This window comes from Macadamia integrifolia, unplaced genomic scaffold (genome assembly GCF_013358625.1).
Source record: "Macadamia integrifolia cultivar HAES 741 unplaced genomic scaffold, SCU_Mint_v3 scaffold_7A, whole genome shotgun sequence".
Taxonomy (NCBI): Eukaryota; Viridiplantae; Streptophyta; class Magnoliopsida; order Proteales; family Proteaceae; genus Macadamia; species Macadamia integrifolia.
The window spans coordinates 194,947-221,638 of record NW_024870674.1 but is presented as its reverse complement, the minus strand read 5'-3'; the positions used below and the strand labels follow the sequence as shown (position 1 = coordinate 221,638).

The following is a 26,692-nucleotide window of genomic DNA, read 5'->3' as shown; positions in this document are numbered from 1 at the left end:
TCTCATATCAAAATTCAACCTAGTCTAAGCAAGCCTAGTGTCAAAAGGAGAGCATTGAAAAACAAGAGATATGATGGTATATGATTGAATTTGAGTTGAAACTTTAACATGTAAGCAATCCATATGTTTCTGTAGATACGTAATTCTCAAAATTGCCACATTACTTTTTAAGGTAGCTCAATTACGTGCACAAATTCCAACAAAAAAAATTAAGTGCACAACATAGGGCTTCCCCTATAGTTAGGTAGATTAAAGATTCTAATGTTTGAAATCAAAGGGGGAGGGTTCCTTCTAGTCTTCTACGGTAAATGTGCAATTTTGAACCTTGGAGGTTATTACAAGAAATTACTGAAATAAGGAGGGGTATATAAGATACTTTTAAGGGGGTCATTCGAGACATGAAGCCACATCCTCTGTAACGAACGGTGAAGTACAATGAATATCTGATGGCTGCAAGCATTTCAATACGCATCCCAAGAGACTCTCAATCACCCGATACTCACTACATAAGTGCAATCACTACAAAAGATTTTCACACTATAAACATGAGTCCTGAAAGAGATGTCTACATGCAGTTTCAAATTTTAGCTAAAGGTGTGAAAATCTCATACCCAAAAACAAAATTATACCAAGAATGCTCCATCAACAACATGCAATGCCACATGTCACATCATTGATACAGACTATATCAACCTAACCAACAATCACAATGACCATTACGGCAATGGCACCAACCCAAGGTCATTCCCATCCTTCAACCCTTAAGAGGCCCAAGGCCACTATAGGTCTTCTAGGTCACCCAAAGTACGGTCTATGAATAACCTCACCACTTAAATAGGACTTAACTGAAGGAGGATTTATGTCCACCACCTCCTTTACTTTTTGAATGTTAAAATTAAGATTAATTTGTGTTATATGAAATTAAACTCCATTCTTTGTACATGTTTGGGTCAGCTTAGAAGGTAGATATTAGGGTTTAAAAGTCTGCAACGACCAAGTAAATACAATGTGTGAAATCTTTACAGCTTAAGCCCGAGAAGCTCGAAAAACCCCAGTGGCATTCCGGTGCTTCAACGGTTGAGATTCTAGACATTTTAATTTTATTGGATACCTTTTAAAGTTGAAAGGCTGACTTTTCAAAACCAAAAACACAGAAACCCGCTTACCCAAATGTGCCCTTACAGAAGCAATCCAAGTTCATAATACTATCAGACATAGGACAGCTACTTCCCAGGAAACTTTTAATGGGGAAAACTGTCTCCTGGTGCGGTTCTCTTCATGTTATTAGTCTGCCAATGTGGTAAAAAATATTAACAAATCCCAAAGACTGAATCCTGATCAAACCAGATACTACAATAAAGAGGGGGGGGGGGGGGAATTCACCCTTCCATTCTACCTTCAACAATCAGGATTACTCGCCGATTCCAAGCTGAACCTTGAGATAGCTGAAAATAATAAAGGGTTTATCAGACGAGAAGATAAAGCACTAGCTATCACAATATTGCTTAACAAGGAAACAATGTTACCATGGCACATAAAGGAAGATAGCAGTTGCAATGAAATCATACAAATGAAGCTCATAAAAGAGGATTAACCTGATTAAATTTTAAAGTGGAAGCTCAATGGGAAAAATAGAAAGTCTAAATTGTTCCTGCAGACAAGCAATCAACTGAAACATTGGACCAAGTTTTCCCAAGGCCAATCCCGTTCACCATGGGTGTGTCAAGTGCACACATGAGGGTATGAAGAGGGATTTTTGGGAAAGGTACTAAAACCCTATTAATGGTTTGTAACCCTAGGATGAAATGGTGAACTTCACCAACCGGTGAAGAAAAACTTCGTCATAAAACAGTTGTCCTTGATTCTGTTCAACCATCCAAGTGTTTGTTTCAAATGGGCACTGTAGAAAACTAAGCATTTCATCTACTTTACCATGGTGGAAATAGACAATTACACCAACTAATAGGTCATGGCTATATTTACTTTTAGAGCTCATTGTTGACATTAGTATCAATGTAAATTTGTAATACCATCCGAACAATAGAGATTGTTTGGTTCCCACCTGCCACAAAATAAGGATTTAGAAATCCAAACACAGTTACATAACGAAATCCTTTTCAGGGCCTATGCCATTATGTGTTTTAAATAATCATTCCTAGTTCAGTGCTTCGTTATATTTCTGATTTAAAATTCAACTTCCAAATAGAAGCATCAACCTTCATTTTTTATAAAATGGGATATATAACAACAATCAATACTACCCAATATCCTTAGGTCCACAGATGTTTGCTTTTGACTTATTGGAATTACTTGTGGCTCAGGGGTGGTCATTTCTTGTCCTAAGAAAAGACAGAACTTTGACTAGGATAATGATCAGTCATAATTGAGCAGAAAGAAATTATTTGCAAGGACTCAAGTTCTCTTACTTGATTAAGCAAAGAACATGCATACAGAAATGCCCACTTCATTCTTCTAATCATTCTAAAGCATTCAGCACCACATATGTACATCTATATCTGACCACAACAGTGAATTCACGGGAAAAATAAAAATCTCCCAAATGGACTTGTAATGAGATCTAATGAGTTTGTCCAAGTACAGAAATCATGGCATCAATGGAAATCCAGAAGTCAAATAGAATGATACAAGCTTCATCAAACCCATGGATTTGCATTTCAGAATCCTAAACTGAAAGCATCTTCATGAAATCAATGGTGTAACTATAGAACCTGAAAAGGAAATATGTAAACTGACCTCAAGGAATCTAACAAGGGAAAAAGGAGGAAAATATTACCTTTTGTAAAACTCAGCTGCAGATCGTGATCCATTGTAGAAAACAAACCATAGCAGGATGATCACCAATATATCTACAGTAGTTAAGAGCTCAAACCAGAATAACATCAAATCCCCAACCAACCCCCACCCCACCCCAAGAAAAAGAAAAAAAAAACGTTTCAAGGTTTTATTCTTAGACAATAGTAGGTGACCATAAATAATGAGTCATTTACAATCTCTCAGATATCTTGTGCATTATTTTTTTCATACAACAACTCAACCTTATCAAAACTAAATGGGGTCAGCTACATTGATCCTTACCCTCCAATTAGCTACATTAAAAGTCATACTTGATACAAGGCCCAAGTCATGCATGTCTCTCATCACCACTTCTCCTTGAGTCATTTTAGGTCTTGCCCCTAGCTTCTTTGGCTTCTTCAATCGAATCAAATAAATCCTTCGTACTGGAGCATCTAAAGGCCTCCGTAGAACATGGTCATGCCACCTCAAACAACTTTCTCGTAGCTGTCATGTATCAGAGATACTCCCAAATCAGCTATAATTTAATCATTCCTTACTTAATCCTTCCTAGTTTTGCACACATCCATCTCATCTATATTGAGTTTATCTATACAATGTTTTTTAACTGTCCAACATTCCACACCATACATCATAGCCGGTTGTATAGCTGTCCTATAAAATTTTCCTTTTAAGTTTTAAAGGAATATGTCGATCACACAACACTCTAGACACACCTCTCCACTTCATCCATCCTAGTTTAATTCTCTGTGAAACATCACCCTCTATTGAGCCCAGATAAATGAATTACCACTTTGCGGAATCTTCCTCTCATCAATTTTCACCACCTCATTATTCATCACCATACACTCCCTTTTCGTTCTACTTGATTTAAACCCTTCCATTCCAAGGCTGACCTCCATAACTCCAGCTTGGCATTAATCTCTGCTTTTGTCTCACCCACCAAAACAATATCATGGACAATAAACATGCACTAAGGAACCTGATCTTGAATGTCACTAGTTAAATCATCTATGCTAAGTGCAAACAAATAAGGGTTGAAGCTGATCTTTAATGTAACACAATTGTAATTGTGAATTCACTCATTTGATCCTCCACAATTCTTACAATAGTCAGTAGTCACCACACCATTATACAAACCTTTAACTATGTCCACATATTTACTTGAAACATTTTTCATTCTCTCGTTTTTGTCAGATTAACTCTCTAAGGACCGCATGATTTTTTTTCTTTTAAGTTATGAAAAATCAAAATTAAACCCTCAAAATGATGCAAGACTTCAGGATTGGCTTGATATATTTCAGACCATGTGAAAGCCAAGACCTGGGAAAACAAGGTTAAGAGCACGCCTATGTCTGGAGAAACTAGGTGGTCATGTTTAATTTGATTTTGAGGGATCCTTTTTGTGTTTTTCAAAAAGAGTGAGGGATCCATTTCGTGTTTTTCAAAAAGAGTGGGTCTTTAACCTGAGTCTTAATCATGTAAGCGGTTTAGTTTCACTTAGGATTTTAAGTATTATGAGCTTGTAACTTCTCAAGTGAACTCTGAGTTATTAAAAGGTGGTCCTTGTTGAGTTTGGATCATGTTACATATTTCTGCTCTCCCCTTGTGAACAAATTGGAAGTTATATGAAGGTGGATTTCTGAGAACTGTCCTGAAAATGTACTTCTTTCCTACTCTCTTAAATATTCTGCAGTTCCTTCTTTACCTCTCTGTGTTTTCTATTCTCCTATTATGTGTCCACACCAATCCTCAGTCCACACACAATCCATTCTTCTCATGTTGTTTTTGAACTTAGCACTGCTATCCTCTATTTCCCTTGTACCGCTCGGTGTTTCCTATTGACAGTTCTGCTGTTTTTTTCTTCTCCAATCCTGCTCTCATGAACCCCTTACTTTCCCCCATCCCAAACCTACCCATAGCAGACAATAAATCTGCAACCTTCTTGTAATGATTCAAACAATTGGAGAAATCCAAACCCAATTCCACCACCCTATGCCACAGAACCCAAACAAAAACCTCATTTTCCCCATTTATGGCCAAATCCTCATTAAAACCCTAATTACTGATTTCTATTACTCTTCATGGGATTTCCAGAATGGCAGTAGAGCAGTCGTAGCTTTCATCCAATTTCTTTGATTTTTTTGCTTCTGAACTTTATTACCAACTTCAATATATATATATATATATATATATCTTTCTTCGAATTGCAAGTTTGAACCCTAAGTTTCTACGACCCAAGCTATACTGCAGCTGTTCAAGGATATTCCTCAACTGTAGATGCTACCAATTATAAGCTCTGATTCCCCAATCCATTCTATATCACAAATGTATGTTAAAGACAAAAGACAAACAATAGAGTTGACAATACATTCCCAGGAAAACAGTAATGGAAAGGGAGGAAATAATAAAGAGTTCAAATCTTAAATGGTTCTTAATTTAACTAATGAGTATTTAAATACAAAATTTTGGTGTTCTCTATCCGAACACAAGACACAATTGAGCAAGTATAAAAGAAAATAAAATTCAAATTGAAGGATACTAAATAAGTAACGCTCCCACCTATCCAACATGTACATTCCAAAAGTAACATTGTACATGTAGATCTTGCGTTGAATCCAGTTCATGGCTTTAAATCTAGAAAGAAACATACAGATCGCATAAAACGTAAATGAACTGTTAGAAGAGAAAAATCTTCAAACGTAAGGAATCTACAATCCTAGACAAGAAACAAAGGGAAAAAAAGAAGGACCGGACAGAGAGATCGATGACTACAAATTAAAAATGGGGGGAAAACCCTTAAGAAATTGCACATATCTGTGCTATATACTTTGATGTCTTTTTTCGCCATATGAGATCTTTTAGCCTTCCAGTATTCATTCATATAATAATCTACTAGTCTAAAAACCACATATACAGCATTGTTTTGTTAAATAATCTACATTTAAAATAAAAATTGAATGTAGACCCAACAGTGATTTTTTTGTGCTAATATGCACTAGATATATATTGTGCCTAAACAGAAAACAAATCCTTGCGTAAAGAAACATATTGCCAATCAAAACTAAAATTGTACGTAAAAACCTTCTTTTCTTCACAAGTTCAGTTCCCTCCTTCCGTCCAATGTCTCTCAACCTTGATAAATTTTCAAAGGTCACAGACCTGAAATACAGATTTAGTACAAAGCGATAAGCCAAGAATTCAGCTCACACAACGTAGACAGGTTTACTCCTAATTGATTTTAAAGAACCAACCAATGTTGCTTGAATAGAATAGATAATTAAAACATGGAGACTAATATGCAAAATATGATTTTCTGCAGTCCCCCCCCCCCCTTTTTTTGGGATAGTTATGCCCCAAGGAGAGTTGCACTCTTGACCTCTTCATTGTGAGGAGTTGGTCTTTGTCAACTGAGCTACCCCTTTTGAGATATGATTTTTTGCAGTTCCATTACATAATGACAGTTTAGAGCCATATTCCATTATTTTAGGAATATTGTTAGACTTGTTAATTTACAAATCTTACTTAAAAGAGATTGCAAGTGCTGGTAGAAATTGATTACCATTTAATACTCTTTGCTGTCAAAAATTCATAATTGAAAAACTCAACACCAAGCACAAATAAGAGAGAGTATTTGTAAGTTTTTCATTGTCCCCTTTCTGTTTTACCTATCTTATTAATCAATTGTCCCTTCCTTCTCTGAAGGAATACCACTATGATTTATATCTTAATTGACCAGTTGATAGAGATGACGATACTGTCTATTTTTCATAGCATCAACCTCTCTTGATGTCAAAAGTAAATCTAGTATGCAGATTATAAAGGGGTTAATACAAATAACATTGTCGATGTTTTTCAATGTCCTTTCACTTCTGTGATTTGGGGGGATATTCTGTCTTTATGAACTCAAAGTATTCGTCAAATTCAAGGTATGACAGATGAAGCCATTTGGATTTGGTATGAATTCAGTGGAGATGGCCCAATTCGGATAGATGGCAAATTAGCCTTTTGCGCCACTATCAATCATGTGTGGCAAGAAAGGAATTTCAGACTATTCAGAAGTAAGACAAGAACTCATCCTCAAATAGTAGCTGTAATCAAAGATGATGTGGTCTCTAAGTGCGCATCTATTCCTCTTTCCGGCATCCATTGTGCTAGAAATCATCTCGTAAATAGTTGGGGACTGAGTATTTCTTGGGTTTCTAAAGCCACTAAAGCTTGCTCATGGTTTCACCACACACAACCCCCCCCCCGGTGCACGCGCTGGAGTATGGCTCCCTTACACTGTGATGGATCTTTTGCACAAGGCGAATGATGTAGATCCACATTATGGAAGGAAATATACGAGGAAGAAGGGTCCAACTTTAGTCCACCTGAGTGGCTAGGGTCCAGCCAAGAAGCCAGCCGAACCCCTACTTGGTCCACCTGAGTGACTAAGTACAAATAAGGGCCAACTGGGCCCATCGGCTAGGGGAATAATTAGTAATTGTTTTCAATTAATTAGTGGGCCATTGGGCCCATCGAGTTGAGTAAGTGATATGTCGAGTCCAAATTGTCTTAGGACTCTATTTGTTTTCCACATAGGTTTATTATTCCTAGTCCAATTGTGAATTCCTAGTTGTAGTAGGAGTGTCTAGTCCTACTGGGAAACTAGCTCCTAGTTGAAGTAGAAGTGTCTAGTCCTATTAGGAAACTAGCTCCTAGTAGTAGTTTGATTGCTATTCTGCCCTCTATAAATAGAGGAGCCTATGTACTCATAATTTCATATTTGAATAAAGAATAATTGTAGTCAATTGCTTAGAACAGCCAGGATAGTTGTGGATGAGAAGCTCGGGCCGAGACAGCCACTCCTCCCCCACTTTTCCCTTTGTTTTTTCTTGTTTAAAGCTTTCTATTTTATCCTAAAGTTACTGTTGTTGAAGTATACGACTGTTGTGAGTATTCAGAAGTTCAGATCTGTCCAAGTTACACACCAGATTTGATTCTCTCTCCTAAAGCCTGCGATTATTTCTCCTAGGTCAGAAAATCAAGAAAGCTTGCAACTTCACAACCAGCCGTCAAAATCCTCTCAACTTTGGGGTTTTTTGTACCCTCCCTAGGGACTATCTACGCCCAAGAGTGCAGCTCAATCGGACTCCTACAGACCTGGCCGCATCTCTCTCTCTCTCTCCATCTCTATAGCAGGTCTTTCTCTCTCCTATTGGGTTGTGTTTTTTACTGGTTTTGTCCTATATGGGTATTGTATCCTTGGGGGTCTATTTGATGGTCTTATTTCTTTGTTTCCTGGTCCTATTTGTATTGTTTGGGGTTATAAATTGCTGGGGTAGTTTCTTGTAATCTACTCCTACATTAACGAGGCTTCCTTTCCTCTGGAGGTCTTATTCGAGACTATTAAGGTTCTCCAATTATGGCTTTTGCGAGGTTGGGGAAGGATGCTTCAGTCCTTGCTATGAAATTACAAGCTATTTATTGGGGAATAGTTCTATGTAACAAATATGGTATTTATGAAGTGTCAATTGGATCGGATTCTAGGTTGGCTTGATATGCTAAATGAAAGGATTATTGGACTGTGGGGTGTTCAATGGTTAAGAAGAAAAATTCTTCATTTAGCTTCGCTTCATTTCAAAAGGAGTTTAAGCATGTTTGGAGAGACCTAAAACAACCAGCAGCTGATTTCATGGCTTCTTTTCCCTCTACTGATGAGGAGCTCATCATTCTCCCCTCAGATTTTCCAGATCAGTTGCATCAAATTGTAAAAGAGGATGCTGAATGGACCATTTATTTGCACAAGACAAGGCTTCCTATTTTACTGTTGCAGGGGTTTTCCCGCTTGTCTTTGGGGTCATTGTTCTTCCTTTAGATTCTAAGGGTAGTTCTAATGGCTGCCATTCTTCATTTAGCTTCGCTTCATTTTCAAAAGGAGTTTAAGCACGTTTGGAGAGACCTAAAACAACCAGCAGCTGATTTCATGGCTTCTTTTCCCTCTACTGATGAGGAGCTCATCATTCTCCCCTCAGATTTTCCAGATCAGTTGCATCAAATTGTAAAAGAGGATGCTGATTGGACCATTTATTTGCACAAGACAAGGCTTCCTATTTTACTGTTGCAGGGGTTTTCCCGCTTGTCTTTGGGGTCATTGTTCTTCCTTTAGATTCTAAGGGTAGTTCTAATGGCTGCCATTCTCTTGTATTTTAATTTTTTTTTTTTTCTCAATACATCACCTTTACCAATCAAAACAAAAGAACAAAAGAACAAAAGAAGAAAAAAAAATTTGTTGATGTTCCAATCTAATATCAAACGAATACCACCAGAGGTCAAATGTGAGAAACACAACAAGATAATGGAAATAGGATATGTTCTATCATCGAAAATGGTTAATGTGGAACAAGCAACAGGTACAGACACCGAAACAAAAACAAAGACAGACAAATTATCCCGTCGACCACCAGAATCTATTCTTACTGCTTCTGTCTTTGATCAGATGATCAGATTCAACTAAAAAAAAAATGCCTAAAACACACCTACTACTTCGTATGATCCATAAATTGAACGAATAAAACAAAAGAAAGAGCAATTTCAAATCAATAAAAACCTAATCAAAAAGGTAATTGTGTTTCTTCAAAAAATGAAATCCAAGATTTTAAAAGAACAAACATTGATACATACCTTGGTCTTCGTCTCGATCTCTTAATCCTTGTATCTGTGTCTTGCAAATTGAGATAATCTGAAGTATGAATCAAATCAAATGGGTTCGTCGGAGTCAAGTGGAGCTAGAGAAAGTAGAGGAAGCAAAAACGAAACAAAACTCTACCATTCCGGATGTTCACAATTGGAATGCAACGCATCCCAAAGTAGGAGAAAGAAGACAATAGCACCACACGATCTCGGCGGTGTGAAGCAGCGAAGGTGGAGGGAAACCGGGTAAAATGCAGCTTCTTGGAACATAGGTTTCCGAGATGTTTCAACTATTAAGGTTGCGTTTGTCAACATTTCTGGAAACGTTTTGTGTAAAAATCACAACTTCCACTGTGTTAAAAAAATCGTTTTCTATCTAAACTAAGGCTACGTTTGGTAGTCGTTCAGTTCAAAAAAAGACTTTTCATGTCAAAAACAGAATTTTTAGTTTTGTGCCAAAATACCATTTAAAAAAAAAAAATTGGTATTTGGTGAACTTGTTTCAGGAACAATTACCCTAGTTTTCATCTTTTTTGTATTTAGAATGAAACGGAAACGAAGGAATAAGGTTTTGTCGTTCCATCATTTTGTGTTTCTAGCATTCTTTTCCCCTTTTCATTAAAAAAATACCAAGTTGATATCAAACACTTCATTCCTTCTTTGTTCTCATAGAATGAAAAAACGCCACAAACGTTTTTCTAGATGACTACCAAACGCAGCCTAAATCTGTTTTAGAAACAATTTCATTGAGACAAGGATAAAGGAGAAATAAAATAAAACGAGATTTTTTCTTCACAAAAAAGGTTTCTTATTCCGATTTCATCGAGACAAAAATGAAAGAGACTATTGGTCAGAGTGTTGAGGGATAGTAGGGATCAAGTGAGAGTTATTCTTAAATTCTTCACCACTCTAGTTGTTCAGAGTTTTTTTTATTTTTTTTCAGACATAGCAAAAATACGATGGTTGCAGCTTGCCGGCCATCTCGAAGATTTGTTTGGTATGGTCCCTTTGAAGAGGGAAAAAAAAAAAACATTTTTATTTCAGATGCATGGGATGCTGACCTTGGGAAATTATTGGGGACATATTTTTTTCTTTTTTATTTTTTTTATTTTTTCCTTTCTTGACTTTCAATCATAGCATAAATACGGCCATCTCGAAGACTTGTTTGGTATGGTTCCCTTGAAGAGGGGAAAAAAAACATTTTTATTTCAGATGCATGGGATGCTGAGGAGTTATGCCGGTGGATATCCAAGAAAAACGTTGGCAATTTCATTTTGCAATATCACATTTATAGTTGATTTTTATGCTAAATAAACAATTATATATTATATAATTAAAAATGTTTTTTTATTTAATATTTATATTTATAATATATATTTTGTCAAGGCCATTCATGATAGGGTCCAGGATATTGAGACACCTAGTAGTAGATATTTAAAAATAAATAAATTTTTAATTGGTCAATTTGATAATTTTTCTTTTATGTGGATGGAAGTGGTATTTTAAAGTCAGTGCGTGAATGAATGTACACGTGTGCATGCGCGCATGTGCATTTTATGCACGTGAGAGAAAGAGGGTGTGTGGCTGAGAGAAGGAAGCAATTTTATGCCACCATTTTCAGTGATTTTGAATATTACTAATTTATGGGTAGCTATTAATGTCACAAAACATTTCTAAGTCGTCCATTTTCATGATTTGTTGTTTTTACTTTTTTTTTTTTTTTTTTGATTACCAAGATCTTGCAACATTTAGGGCTTCCTTAGTATCAAGTTTCTTTTTTATTTTTACTTATTTAACAAAAAGTATCATTAAAAAATATTTGTTATTAAAACATAAAAATAGTTTGATAACTACTTGAGAAAATTAGTTTTTTAACTAAATGGGTGAAGAGATGTTTTCTTCATCCATCTTCCTTATAACTCTTTTTCTCCACTTTAGGTTGAAGAAGAGGAGCCTATGAAGAGAAGGCAACGGACTTGGATTTCTAATTACAAAGCAAATGATTACTTTACCCCTCCACATTGAGACTTTAAACATGTGCTCTTTAAAGTTCAATATAAAAATAACTAAAATTCAATTTTGGACAAAACAAATAAATGACTCCCGATCTCTTTTTGATTTTCGTGTTTTATCAAATATTTTTTTTAAATATAAACAAGCTCCATAAATGATACCAAATGCAATCATAAATCATTTTTTATGAACAAAAATCAAAAAGAAAAATTATACCAAAGAATGTGTTTTATTAAAAAAATAAAAAATTAGAAAACCCCTATGGTAATAGATGTAGAATACCAACAAAATCACAAACAAACCTTGGTGGGACTAAATCAAATCATGCCATCAATCACTCTCTATAATATCGTGTACCATACAAAATCTAGCAAAACGATCTCCAAAATGAAACGATCTCTAAAGCCTTTTAATAGTTGTTACACTCATTTATTGTGCCACATCAAAGCAATCTCTAGTTGTGCTCAAACAATAAAAACAAAACAACGAGAAAAAAAAAACCCACTAAAATCAGTATGCAATAAGGCAAGTCAAAGCAATTTCTAGAACCCTGCACCCTCAGTTACATGAAAAGACTGTTCTAGCACCTTACCGAAAAAAAAAAAAAAAAAGATTGTTCTAGGCATCATTAGGGATTGGGTTTCTGAAAGATCTTAAAACAAAATTGGAATTTTTTTTTTTTTTTTTTTTTTTTGGCTAAGGCAGTTCTTTCAAACCTGTAATGTTAGGGGGGGAGGGGGGGAAATGGTTCACAAGTCTTAATAATGGAAGGTGTTACGGGAAAGACTCCTAGAGCAAGCATTGTGGATTATTTCTCCTTGTGATGAGGGGAAACACATTTATTTATGTAGCAGATAAGAAACCTAAGCTGCACAAGTTTTACTCAAAAAAAATCTCTTCTGTAAAGAAAACATCAAGTCTAGCTAGAAAAATTCATCAATACTCATCTACCCAAACAGGAAAAAGAAAAATCCCTATTTAGACCTTATATTACAGTAAGAAAGTGAAGGGAAAGAGAGTTGCAAATTCTTGAGAGAGAATGCCAGAGTGAGCATGCAATAATTATCCATCGTAGTCTCCCTGGGAAAACTTGTCCTCTGAATAAAAGTTGGCCTTGACTATATTCGAGCCAAATATCCTGCCATTCAACCCTTGCCCAGCTTTTGTGGCTCCATCTGTATTGGCATACTCCAAGAACACCTGTGACGCAGTAAAAACCAAGTACTAAGAATTATGGCTTCTTTTTCTTTGCTGAGGCTTCAATAGACTGCAGTTGCAACCTCAAAAAGAAAAGGAGAAGTGCTCTATTTCTAATAAAAAATAGCAGTGGCCTCTAGCCTCGGGATCATGGTCCATTAAAAAGGCCCAATGGACCAGGATAGAAAATGTATTATTGATTTATTGCAATTATGAAAAACAAAAAATACTGACAAAATCTATCCACGAACCTTCCCAACACCTGGAGATAACTCGCCATTTGGTCCTGGACGTGGAATGACAATATTCACCAGATTCCCTGCAGAAGCAAAATTATTATGAATTTTCAAGTTATCCCAAGTCAAAAAGGGGGGGGGGGGGGGGGGATGGATCTTAGAGTACGAATGGTTTATGGGATCATCTGTATGTGAGTTAGGACTGATTCTCTATATTAGAATGTGGTACTACAAAATGCTGTAAAACAGAAATATAAAAGATAAAGAAGATTAATATCTGAGAAAAGATTTTAACAGAATATACACAGAAAGAAGTGATCAGAATCATGAGAATTCACCATATTTTCCGGCTTCTACACTCATGTCTTCCAGTATGTCTTCATAGTTCATACTCACCATCATCCTTCAGTTCGTCTCCACTAACTACCTGTGTTAAGCTAATAACCTTGGTAGGTGGTGCATCACCTTGAAAAAGTCTCTGCCAAAGTTAAAGCACTCAATAATGATCCCAATTGGAGGCTTAAAGCACAGTTTTTTAAATGCACTTTCTACAAAAAGTTAAAGGGAAACAGTATGGTATTATAACCAAGATGACTTAAAAGAGGCTTTGAGCATCCATAATTCAGGGAATAAAATGGATATATGTGAAAGGCAATTGTTCCTTACCTGCTGCTGCGACTGCAATAGTATATTCTCCTGCTCAAGTTTTAGCTGCCAAGCACCCTGGCTAGCACGTCTAACAATGAGAGTTTTATCACCCATCTTTATTCCACTGAGACATGCACAAACAATGTCAGTCACTGACAGATTTTGATATACACAAAAAGCATAGCCTTTTGAGTTCCCTGTTTCCCTGTCCTTCACAAGATCAAAACCACGAAGAGGCCCGAAAGATTCGAGAAGTTCCCATATCTGTGCTTCCGTGAAATAGTATAGAAGCCCGCCCACAAAGATGCGATCAGGACCCTCAAGTCCACCAGAAGAACCTGGTGTTAATCCAACAGCAGGTAGGTTGAGATTGGGCTTGGGTTGACTTGGCCCAAGTGCCACAGCAAGAGAAGGGTTGTAAGCACTTGGCCTCCTCACCTTCACTGGTGCATCCTGTCAACACACATGGATCAGCATAAACAAGTCAAAGTATCAGGTTATGAAAACATGCATGATTTGAACTCATTCTGACTTCACCTCTGGAGATATTCCTAGTAGTCAAGAGCCCTGAAAATTTTCCTATTTCATTGTTTTGGAAGAAGTTCAGCCTTTTGTGCACTTTTGAAATCAGAAGCATTTTCCTTTTGTAACAATGATATATTAAGTCTTAACATACAACAATAACAACAACAACAATTATTCACAAATACTAATCAGACGAGCTGAGGTGTGGAGTTTCAACTCAAAAGCTTATTCAGAGGAAGGTTCAGAATAGCTAACTGTGACTGGAATTAAGGTCGGGTGTGATAGGGACGGGGAAGAAGGTTTGCTGAAAGTTTCAGCTTAATTGGATGGGTAAAACATGAGATATGGTCAATTCCTAGTGATAATAGGCATAGGGGTAAAAGGGGTAATTTCAGGTACTGATTTTAGGGTTTTGAAAGGGAAAACAAAATACTGATTCAGGTGTTTAACCCAACATCAGTAGCTTATTAAGACTAGGAAAACAGAATCAGTTAAGGTTAATGGAATGTCTAAACAGTGTTCTAATGGGGTAGGGGCAGAATAGGAAAAACATAAATACAACCAGATCCAACTGTTGGAATTAGGTTAGATTTCATTTGAGTTATGTATTAGGGTTCATGAACATATAATTTAAATCTCAGGATGATCGGGTGGCTGGTTTGCTAAATCTTACTCCAAAAAAAAAAAAAAAAAAAAAAACATGTATATGAATGTCTAGAACTAGGGTACTAGGGTTCTAGTTCAGAAAATTAAAAACACACTTACTTGTTAATAACTATGATCAGAAAATATGAATAACAACTAGTAACCAACAGTAGTATGAGAGCAAGAACCGAAGATAGATCCACCTGGGCTTCAAACTGCAAAGTGTCAAATTGGATCACACAACTTGATCAAACACGAGATTCTTCACCAACGGCGAAGGAGAGCAGCAATAGCCTTTTCATTCATCGAAATTTGTGTACAATGCTAGGCCTCCTCACAAACTAAAAATTAGACTTAGACAATAAAAATGAAAGGCCTAACCCAATCTTTTACAAATAGGGTAACTTAAACCGAATAGGAAACTGAGATAAGAAAGGAAGCAGACTCAAAACAAGGCTAGACTCATAGAATCTTAATCCAGCATAGATTAAAAACACTAAATAACAATTAAAATAAAGAAGTATAGAAACTTAACCACATGTCGAGCCAATACCCATATTTTAGGTCCATTACAAAGAAAACACATGGGATCAAAGACCCAACACATACATAACCCAACCCAAGGCTTATTTCTAATAAAAATAAATAAATAAATAAGACCAATTCTATTTTTAATCTGCATCAGTTTATTATTTTCTTTAACACAAACTCCGAAACCCATCAAACTCAACAAAATAAATAAATAAAAAGAGAATCCAAAACAACCACAACAATTCATGAAATAAACAGCCAAAATACAATAACAATTGAACAAATGGGAATAGTCAACAGGATGAATCACCTGTTCATTTGCAGTTGGAGGAAGGCCACTGACATAAACCTGCCGAGCATGTCTCGTTGCCTAACAACAGAAGAAAAGTCAACACTTAGCCATCAAATGTGTCAAAGAGAGGATGAATTAAACACATAAAAGTACTAATACATCATTGCCTGAGGGTGCATAAAAAGTGGGATTGACAGCTGGACACACAAGGAAGCATTGAATATGAAGTTTACTGCTCTGATACATTAATACAAACAAACTCAGCCTTATCCCAAATTAATGGGGTCAGCTGATCTGATACATCAATCTAAAATAATAAAGTAAAAGAAATAGACTAACCTGTCCAGGAAATTGTAACATGTTCGGAAACGTTCCAGGAATGGATGGAGTAGGCCCAGTCAATTGACCTGCAAAAGCAAATCAAATCAAATGGTAATCTAAAGGAAAAAATCAAGATCTATTTGATTGAGTAACAAATTGATATGCACCTTCTCATCTTCATATGTGCTCAACAAAATAAGAATGTTCTAGCGTCTTGTAACAAAATATATCAAAGAGGTGAAATCAATACAGCATTTTCAGGTAATGGAGGAAGTATTTGTAAAGACCACCAAAACAGGCAATAGGTGCCGGTTGAAGACGAACAACTGAACAAGAATCATCAAACTGGTGCACTGAATCCTCCTTGTACATAAAAGCTCCAGAAGTTGGCTCACGCCCATTGGCAGCACGGTAGGACAAGTAGCCCAGGATTGCCTTCTTACAACAAAACATAGACACACAAACAAACAAACAAACACCCATCAAGAGATGGCAGCCTTGGCTTTCTGCTAATAAAAGTAAATGAATATAGCTTACCAACTGATACCAAGCAATTTGACACAACTCTCCAAGCTAAACACAAGCAATAGATTGGCAATGAAACAAATACATAGGTTAGAAAACAAAGGTCATGTACCTGCAGCAGCAGCTCCTGGCATCAATGCAATTGCTGGAGGTGCCATGTCAAAACCACTAACCTGCTTGCTGCAATGACAAGTTTAAATTAGCTAGTTACTTTAGAAAAAGGTTTTGATTACTATAATGATGAACAGAAGATAACTAAGACACATGGATAATTGTTACAGTTAAAATTAAGATCGTAGGAGTTTATCATAACTGAATACATCACTTTATCATTCACATGCATCAGACTAACTGAATACATCACTTTATCATTCACATGGTTCATACATGCTCCCCCAACCCCCCCCCCTAAAACAAAGTTGTTGGACAACTGGATGGTCAGTCAAACCATAGTCAAACTGTCCAGTCAACTGTCAGCCATGCCTGAACTGAGTATTATTTCAAGGACCAGAGGTGCTTTGAAATCTAATGACTGGTTGATAGACCATCAATTCCGAACAATCCGTTGCTTGTATCATTTTCCCGGACAATCAGACCACAAGTCCACCAAACCAGATAGATGGACTACCAGTAAGTGGACAGAACTGGACATAATGTCTTCAAGAAGTAGTGAGAGGATTTGAAGCTGAATCTTGCACTAATGCAAAACTCAAACCACCAGTAAGTGGACCAGAAGATGGGAGAAACATTAGGCCAGAAAAGGCAGATGGCCGGCAGAGTGTTAAATACATTAACTTACACCAACCTCAAACAGTCGCAATGTGAGTTTTTATCAGAAGAAATTGTTAAGGAAATAATGACAAGTGCATGCATACAAATGCTCCCCATTAGGTCAGCTAATACGAACTCTCTCTCTATGAGGTCAGCCAAATTAGCTAATCTTTTTCTCGGTCAAAAAAGGCTGCTAAGATGTTGCTGCAAACACAGACTAAGTTTATTACGGAACCCAATGCAAGAATGTCAACAGTGGGCCCTGGTTTTCACAATAGTCATGATTGATGAATACTACAGACCAGTCAAGGTTAAATACAAAGCTCATAGAATAACATATGCTAAATTGGCAAAAATGGAGGCATAAATCGATGCTCAACCTGAATCAGCAGTGAAATGAACTGTGACATGTATGGTTACCTCTTTGATCTTGACCAGGGTCGAGATGGAGACACAGATCTTGATCCATGATGAGATTTAACCCTTGAGGGAGCTTCAGATCTATGCTGATTCCGCACTTTTCGATCTCGATCATAGTCTCTAAGACTGCAAGATATAGTGAAAAAATAAATCATAAAAAGCATTAACATAGCATTTGGCTTGTCAACAGTCTAGGATATAAGGAATGACAGAAAAATCAGAGAAATGCCAATGGAACTAGAATGGTAAAGTCAAATGAATCAAATTTACTTACAATGATATAAAAAACCCTAGGTATAGACATAATAAGCCCTATGAATTTTAAGCAATGGATATTTGGAAAATACAGCTAGATGGTATTTTGAGCACCAAGGTGTAACATAAGCAGAGGCGTACCTCTCCAGTGAAGCACAAGACCCATAAGGATGCCCTTTTGATTTGAAAAAAATGTGATAAATAAACACATAACAATATAAGCCAAATCCAACTAAAATTCATGTTGACTTGCAATGTTATCTAAAATTTGTTACTATAAACACTAGATCAGTTTTTAAGGCTCTTATTCCACAGTAAACAAAATATAATTTTATATCTTACTATTTTATAGATAAGCAAGTTGAAACAAGTTGATCTCAAAAATGTTAAAACTGGAAATGTAACAATGGATCTGGCATAACAGCATATCATGCAGTTTTAAAATATAAAAAAAAAAAACTCTATCTGCACCACCCCCCCCCCCAACCAAAAAAGAATAATTATAGTGAGATTATTTTGCACCAGATGTCCAGCATTATAATGGACCAAATCCATGAGGCCACATGCTGCAAACCTTTCACAGCATAAGGCTGTATCTCACAAACCTCAATCATCTGACCATAAGCCTTTTAAATCAATTACCCAAGAAGTCTTCTTTAATGCTCAACTAAAGGATCCTGACAACATTTTTTGAGAGAGAAGAACAGAAAATCATAATGAATCAAAATGTAGAATTGCATCGTGCACTTCTCAGATATATATATATATATATAGTTATAGTTATTAACAGACAGAAACCTGCATAAAGAGAGAGAAGAGAGAGAGAAAGGGCTTATGCCATTATTTGTTTTAAATAATCATTCCTAGTTAAGTACCTCATTAAATTTCTCATTTAAAATATGCTGCGCTGATTTTTGTGTTTTACCTCTCTTTTTACTTCTTTTACTTCTTCACTTTCTTTTACTACCTTTTACTGCCTAAACTTCTCTTCTATCAGATCCATGTAGCCGACCCCATTTGGTTGGGATTAGGTTATGGTTGTTGTTGTTTATAGAACAACAATCAATACCAACCAATATACTTAAAGGTCCACCAATGTGTTTGCTTTTGACTTCTTGGAATTACTTCTAGCTGAGGGGGGTCATTTCTTGTTCTAAGAAAAGAAAGAACACCAAATTTGACTATGGTAACAGTTGTAATTGAGCAGAAAGAAATTATTTGCAAGGACTCAAGCTTTCTTAGTTGATTAAGCAAATATGCATACCTAAATGCCACCTATGTACATTTCTAAATCATTCTTCTAATCTTTCTAAATCATTCAGCACCACCTATGTACATTTATATCATCCAACCACGACAGTGACTTCACAGGAAAAAATTATCCCAAATACAGAAATCATGACATTAATGGAAATCCAAAAGTCAAATAGAATGATACAAACTTCACCAAACCCATGGACTTGCATTAAAAATCCTAAACCGAAAACATCATCATGAAATCAATAGTGTAGCCATAAAACCCAAAAAGGAAATATGTAAACTGACCTCAAGGAATCTAACAAGGGAAAAAGGAGGAAAATATTACCTTTTGTAAAACTCAGCTGCAAACCGTGATCCACTGTAGAAAACAAACCATAGTAGGATGATCACCAATATATCTACAATAGTTAAGAGCTAACAACCACAAAAACATCAATCCCCAACCCCAACCCCCCCCCCCCCCCCCACAAAAGAAAAAGGCTTTTATTCTTAGACAATTGTTGTTGACCATAAATGATGAGTCGTTCATGATATTAGCCCTAAAATTCTACAATTTCTCTCAGATATCTTGTGCATTATTTTTCTTCTCCTCCAATCAGCTCCATTCGAGGTCATATTTGATACAAGCCCTAAGCTATGAATGTCTTTCTTCACCACTTCTCCAAGAGTCATTTTAGGTACACCCCTGGCTCTTTTGACTCCTAAAATCTAAATCAAATCACACCTCCATGCTGGAGCATCTAAAGGCCTCCGTAGAACATGGCGATGCCCACCTTAAACAACTTTCTCGTAGCTTGTCATGTATCAGAACTACTGCCAAATCAGCTCTCGTTTGGTCATTTCATACTTTATCCTTCCTAGTTTTGCCACACTTCCATCTCAACATTTTGTTCTTAGCTATACTAAGCTTATCTATACGGTGCTTCTTAACTGCCCAAATTTCGCACCATACATCAGAGTTGATATTATAACTGTCCCATAAGATTTTCCTTTTAAGTTTTAAAGGAATATGTTGATCACACAACACTCTGGACTGATGTAGATCAAAGTTTGAAGAAGAAGAGTAAAACAAGAGTCAGAAAACAAAAGTACTGTTCACATAAACAGTGTCGTGTGAACAGTACTCACGTTACTGTTCACATGAAAAGTGTTTACTCATAGCTGAGATAGATATTAGCTTGAGGGGTGAGATGCCCATTCACTAGTTCTTTTCCACCCTTCTCAACCCTCCATCAATTTTCTTTCTTTTCTTTCTTTTCCTTTTATTTGTATGTTGTGAGAGAGTGTTTGAGTGATCATCACAAGCTTGTTGAAGTTCAGAAGTTCCATCAAAAGACCAATTGAAGGCCTCTAGCTGCTGTACTACAGAACTTCCATAAAGTTTCATTTTTTTCATTCTTCATGCATAACTTCCTAACTACCAATCATGTTGAGACTCACATTTTCAAATTTGAGGTTCATTGTCAGCTGAAATCTCAAGATATCGAAAGTTGGCAATAGTTTCCTAATCCATGTCAACAGTATAACTCTCAATTCAACTATCAGAATTGGCTCATCTTTTGAGGGCTTGTTGACCCATCTAGGGTCTTCATCTACTCCAAGTTTCAGCTCCATCTAAGTTACGGTCTGTGAGATCTCATATAGAACCCTATTTAGCCAGATTTTTCAGATCTTGCCTAGGATTAGGATCAATTGTGATTCTAGTTCTACATAGTGGACACAACTCTCCACTGCATCCATCCTCCTATTTTAATTCTTTGTGAAACATTATCCTCCATATTAGCTTCTTTATTTATGATTGAGCCCAGATACCTAAAATAATCACTTTGCAGAATCTCCTTCTCGTCAATTTTTACCAACACATTATCCATCCAAGTGAAACTAAAGTTACCCACCACATACTCTATTTTCATTCTTGTGATCTTAAAACCTTTTGATTCCAAGGTTGACCTCCATAACTCTAATTTGGCGTTAATGTCTGCTTTTATCTCATACACCATGTCTGCTTTTATCTCATACACCAAAACACTATCATCGACAAAAAAGCATGAACCAAGGAACCTGATCTTGAATGTCACTAGTTAAATCATCTACGCTAAGCGCAAACAAATAAGAGCTAAAGCTGATCTTTAATGTGACACAATTGTAATTGCGAATTCATTACCTTGACCCCCCACAGTTCTTACAATAGACATTAGTCACCTCACCATTATACATATCTTTAATTATGTCCACATATTTACTGGAAACACTTTTCTTCTCTAGTACTCATAAGATTAACTCTCTAGAGACTCTGCATGATTTTTTTTTCTTATTAAGTCATGAAAAATCCAAATTAAGCCCCCAAACTTATACAACAGTTCAGGATTGGCTTGATAAATTTCAGCCCCTGTGAAAGCCAAGACCCAAAAAAACAAGGTTAGCAATACGTCTTTGTCTGGAGAAACTAGGTGGTCATGTTTAACTTCATAGTGAGGGATCCCATTTGTGTTTTTAAATAACGGTGGGTCATTAACCAGAGTTTATATCATGCAAGAAATTTAGTTTTGCTTGGGATTTAAGTATTATGAGCTTATGTAACTTCTCAAGTGAACTCTGAGTTATTACAAGATGGTCCTCGTGTTTGGATCATGTTACATATTTCTGCTTTCCCCATGTGAACAAATTGGAAGTCTATGAAGGTGGATTTCTGAGAAGTGCCCTGAACATGTACTTTTCTTCTCTCTTAACTATTCTGCAGTTCCTTCTTCAACTCTCTTAGTGTTTTTCTATTCTCCTATTCTGCCTCCACAACAATCCTCACATGGTCCATTCTTCTCATGCTGTTCTAGAACTTAGCACTGCTATAATGCTATATCCTCTATTTCCCTTGTACTGTTCTGTGTTTCCTATAGACAGTTCTGCTGTTTTTCTTCTTCTCCAATCCTGTTCTTATGAACTCCTTCTGCAACATTGGGGAAATCCAAACCCAATTCCACCACCCTATGCCATAAACCCCCCCCCCAAAAGAAATACCATTGTTTCCCCCAAGACATTTTTTCAATTACTATATTTGGAATTTCCAGAATAGCAATATAGCAGTAATATCTTTCATCCAATTTCATTGATCTGTTTGCTTCTAAACTGTATTACCAAATTCAGTATACTGTATCTCCTAATCAAAATCTTTCTTTGAATTGCAAGTTTGAAACCTAATTTTACAACCCAAGCTATACTGCAGTTGTTCAAGGATATTCGTCAAACATAGACACTAACAATTATAGATTCTGGTTCCCCAATCCATTCTATATCACAAATTTATGTTAAAACACAAAAGACAAACAATAGAGTTGGCAATGAATTCCCAGGAAAAAGTAACGAAAAGGGAGGAAATAATAAAGAGTTAGAATCTTATATAGTTCTTGATTTAACAACGAAGATTCATACAAAATAACAGCGTTCTCTATCTGAATACCAGACTCAATTGAGCAGGTTTGAGAAAGAAAATAAATTTAAAATTTCAGAATACTGAATAAGTAACGCTCCCACCCATACAGCATGTAGGTTCCAAAAGTAACATTGTACATGTTGATCATGCATTGAATCCAGTTCATGGCTTTAAATCTAGAAAGAAACATTTGGATCACATAAAATGTAAATGAACTGTTAGAAGAGAAAAAATATTCAAATGTGGGGAATATAAAATCCTAGACAATAAACAAAAGAAAAAAAAAGGAGGACCAGACAGATAGAATCGATGAGTAAAAAAGTAAAAATGAGGGGGGGGTGAAACCAAAGAAGTTGCACATATTTGTGCTATATCCTTTGATATCTTTTTTCACCATATGAGATTTTTTAGCCTTCCATTTCATTCATATAATAAATCTTCTAGTCTAAAAATCATGTCTCCAGCCTTGTTTGTTAAATAAGCTACATTTAAATTGGAAATTGATGTAAGCACAACAGTAATTTTCTTGCGCAAACATGCACTAGATATACATTGTGCCTACAAAAAGAAAAAAACAACGAAACCTTAGATAAAAAAACATATTTCCAATGAAAACTAAAATTGTAGGCAGTTACCTTCCTTTCTTCACAAGTTCAGTTAATCAGTTCCACCCTAAAATTGTAGGTAACTACCTTCCTTTCTTCACAAGTTCAGTTAATCAGTTGCCTCCTTCTGTACAATGTCTCAACCTTGATAGATTTTCAAAGGTCACAGACCTAAAAATTAAAATACAGATTTAGCAGAAAGTGATAAGCCACTAATTCAGCTCACACAGCATAGACAGGTTAAAATCTGTTCTCAGTGCTTCAATTATTTACTTAAACTTTTTACACAAAGGATCTGTCATACAATACACCAAATAAATACCAAATGAAAAAAAAAAAAAAAAAAAAAGAAGAAGATAAAAGTAATAAATCAAAGCATGTGTTGTTCATCATGTGATTCCTGTCTATCAAAAGACACATTTAATGCACCTCTACTTTCTAATTTCTTCATTTTCTTCATGAGTAACTACTGGTCTATATTAAAGGGCAAATGCTTGAGGAAATAAAAGTGAAAATTCATGTTTACTGCTTATTGATTTTAAAGAAGCAACCCATGTTTACATGAATAAAATAGATAATGAAAACATGGAGACTAATATACAAAATACTATTTTTGCAAAGTTTGTGTATGTGTGTGTGGATAGTTATGCCCCAAAGAGAGTTGAACTCTTGACGTCTTCATTGAGAGGAGTCGTTCTTTGTCAACTGAGATGCCCCTTTGGCGTATGATTTTTGCAGTTCCATTACTTAATGACAGTTTAGAACCATATTCTATTGCATTAGATGTGTAAGTAACACAAATATCAAAAACACTACTCTGTCAAGCAACTATACAGTTATTCTAGGAATATTGTTAAATGCCTTGTTAATATTTTACAAAGCTTCCCATTAAAAGAAAATGACCATAGTAAGTGCTGGCAAAAATTGATGAATATTTAATGCCCTTTTCTGACAGAAATTCATCAATGCTAAGAAAGATTAACTCAGCACCAAGCACAAATAAGAGAAAGAGGAAGTATTAAGTAAGAATTTCAATGTCCGCTTTCTGTTTTACCTATTAATCAATTGTCCCTTCCTTCTCTGAAGAAATACAACTGTGATTTATATCTCAGTTTAAAGGTGAATCTAGCATGCAAGATTATAAAGGGGCTAAGTGGTTAACACAAATAGCATCGTTGATGTTCCAATCAAATATCAAACGAATACCACATGTGTATCATCATCAAACATGGTTAATGTAGATCAAGAAACACGGTACAAACGCGAAGAATCTATAGTCTAACTACTTCTGTCTTTGATCAGATGATCATATTCAACCAAAAACTTACCTAAAACACACCTACTACTCGTATGATGCATAAATTGAACGAACAAAAGCAAAGAAAGAGAAATATCAAATCAATAAAAACCTAATCAAGAACGTAATTGTTTTTCTTTAACAAATAAAATCCAAGAAGTTGAAAAAACAAACATTGATCCAGGAAAATCTTCAACAAAGAGAAATTCTATACCCTGGCCTTCGTCTCGATCTCCTTATTCTTCTCGTCTTCCCTTGAACCTCTCTTTCTTGCTATTTGAGATAATCTGAATGAGTAGGAATCAAAACGAAATAACCGAGAAAAAAGGCGGTGGAGTATTTATTCCATATTATGCATGGCGCCCATGCACGAGCGCTGTATGGGCATAGCTGTCTAAGGCACATAAGGCTCCGTTTGGTAGTCTCTTCCATAATACAGTAAAAGAAAACCATTTTTTTTAGGAAAAATTAAGTATTCATAAAATTCTTTAACAAAGAACTTGTCATTCTTAAAATTTTATACAACATTTTGACATTTTTACTTCTTTGACTAAATTCATGTCATGTTTGACCGGCAAAATAACCATGTAGCTCTCGTTCTCTAACCTTTCTTTCGTTATTACTTGGTTTTCTTTATTCTTATATGCGCAAGAGATTCATGTCTGGTCAAACATGGTTTTTACAAGGTGTGGACTAATAAGAGCACACACAGTGTTGGGGTTAGGTGTTTTGTATTATGTACATGGTCTATATATATATATATATATATTTGGAATCAGGTCTGGTTTTGAGTTAATTACATGTATGGTGTATAATTATAATTATAATTATATGGGGAATAGGGTTTTGGGTTCCCTATATCTTGTCTCTGTGGTGAAAATCCTAATTACAAACAAAGAGGATATCACTTTGTGAGGTGAAGAATGGTGTAGCGAGCTTTTCAAGTATAATGGAAAAGTTCTAATTCCCTCATGTGGATGCAGGCAATCTTGCAAAACTATGTTAAATTCTTCATCTTGTGATTATTTACTTGGATTCTTCTTTTATGATTGTGCAATTTTTCTCAACATACAAAGGCATCAATATGAATGGGATATTTTATTTCATAACCAGTAATTTTGTGTGGCCATGTATGTAGGCGGCCTGGCAACTTTCTTTTTCCCTCTTTAGTGGAAAAACATAGTAAATATGAAACTATATTTCAAATATATAATTAAAATGTATTTTCTTTTCATCTATTTAATCTTTATATTTTGAAGGACCTTCAAAATAGTGTCTGGGATATTGAGACACCTAGTAGTTTCTGTTTACCCCTAGTCTTCTAACTTTAGAATTCAAAGGGGTTGGAAGCCCTTGCTTCATCACTATTTGAATCAGTTGATTGTGATTTTAAATCCGCATACCTCACTATTGTTCGTTAGTCCTATTGAAGCATTTCATGCCATGTGTAGACTTTTATGTCACTACCATTGTGCACTGTTATTACCAAAATAAAGTTTATAATATGAACAGTTATTAGTGTCACAATAGGGTTTGTGACGTTCCATAACGTCACAAGACATTTATGAGTGTGCACAGGAGCATGTCATAGAAAAGGAATACAAGGAAAGCCGGAGGATAAGGCCACTATGTCCATGAAATCTTGAACTTGGAAGCCCCATTCGCCAAGATTTTTTTTTCTTTTTAGGCTCAATTGCATGATGATAAGTAAGTATTAATACATATGCACGGTCATTAAGAAGAGGTATTTTATTAAATTTTACATGTAGCTAATATTGATCATCACCCAAAAAATAAGTTAATATCGATTATGTCCTTCCATCCAAAGATTGAAATGAACACATCATTTATCCACATGATAGAATAGATGTCTTATAAGATATGAAAAAGTATAAGACCCTCATAATATTTCATAATTGTGATATTTAATATCTATCAGGGCAAGACCAGCACACAAATTATGCTAGGCTTATCTCTAGTTACGAGGGTAAGGTGGTGTACATTATAACCCTCATCAAATCTAACCTTAACAGAATAGCTACAAATGCCCAAAATAAGTACAACAATAAAAAAAAAAAAATTAGCCTTATACCTGCTTAATGGGTTAGGTTACATGAATCCATAATAGAGAAACAAAGTAAGAAACAAGTCCAAACAAAATAGGGGAAAGGGATGGATGAAAAAATGATGTTATGATGCCCAAAATAAGTAAGTTGAGATAATATATAACTTTTT

At 35.7% G+C, this 26,692-nt stretch overlaps 1 protein-coding gene and 1 pseudogene across 1 annotated transcript; both read right to left on the bottom strand.

The window, feature by feature from the left end:
• Nucleotides 1–1,077: 1,077 nt before the first annotated feature.
• LOC122071744 lies at nt 1,078–9,782 on the bottom strand. The gene is made up of 6 exons (XM_042636139.1): nt 9,626–9,782; nt 9,481–9,538; nt 5,899–5,976; nt 5,357–5,451; nt 2,795–2,867; nt 1,078–1,445 (listed from the first exon to the last, which is right to left on the bottom strand). Exons 1-6 carry the CDS (start codon nt 9,657–9,659, stop codon nt 1,412–1,414), a joined length of 372 nt encoding a protein of 123 aa, XP_042492073.1. The 5' UTR covers nt 9,660–9,782; the 3' UTR covers nt 1,078–1,411.
• Nucleotides 9,783–12,306: 2,524 nt separating this feature from the next.
• LOC122071761 lies at nt 12,307–24,661 on the bottom strand (annotated as a pseudogene).
• Between the last annotated feature and the right edge of the window lie 2,031 nt (nt 24,662–26,692).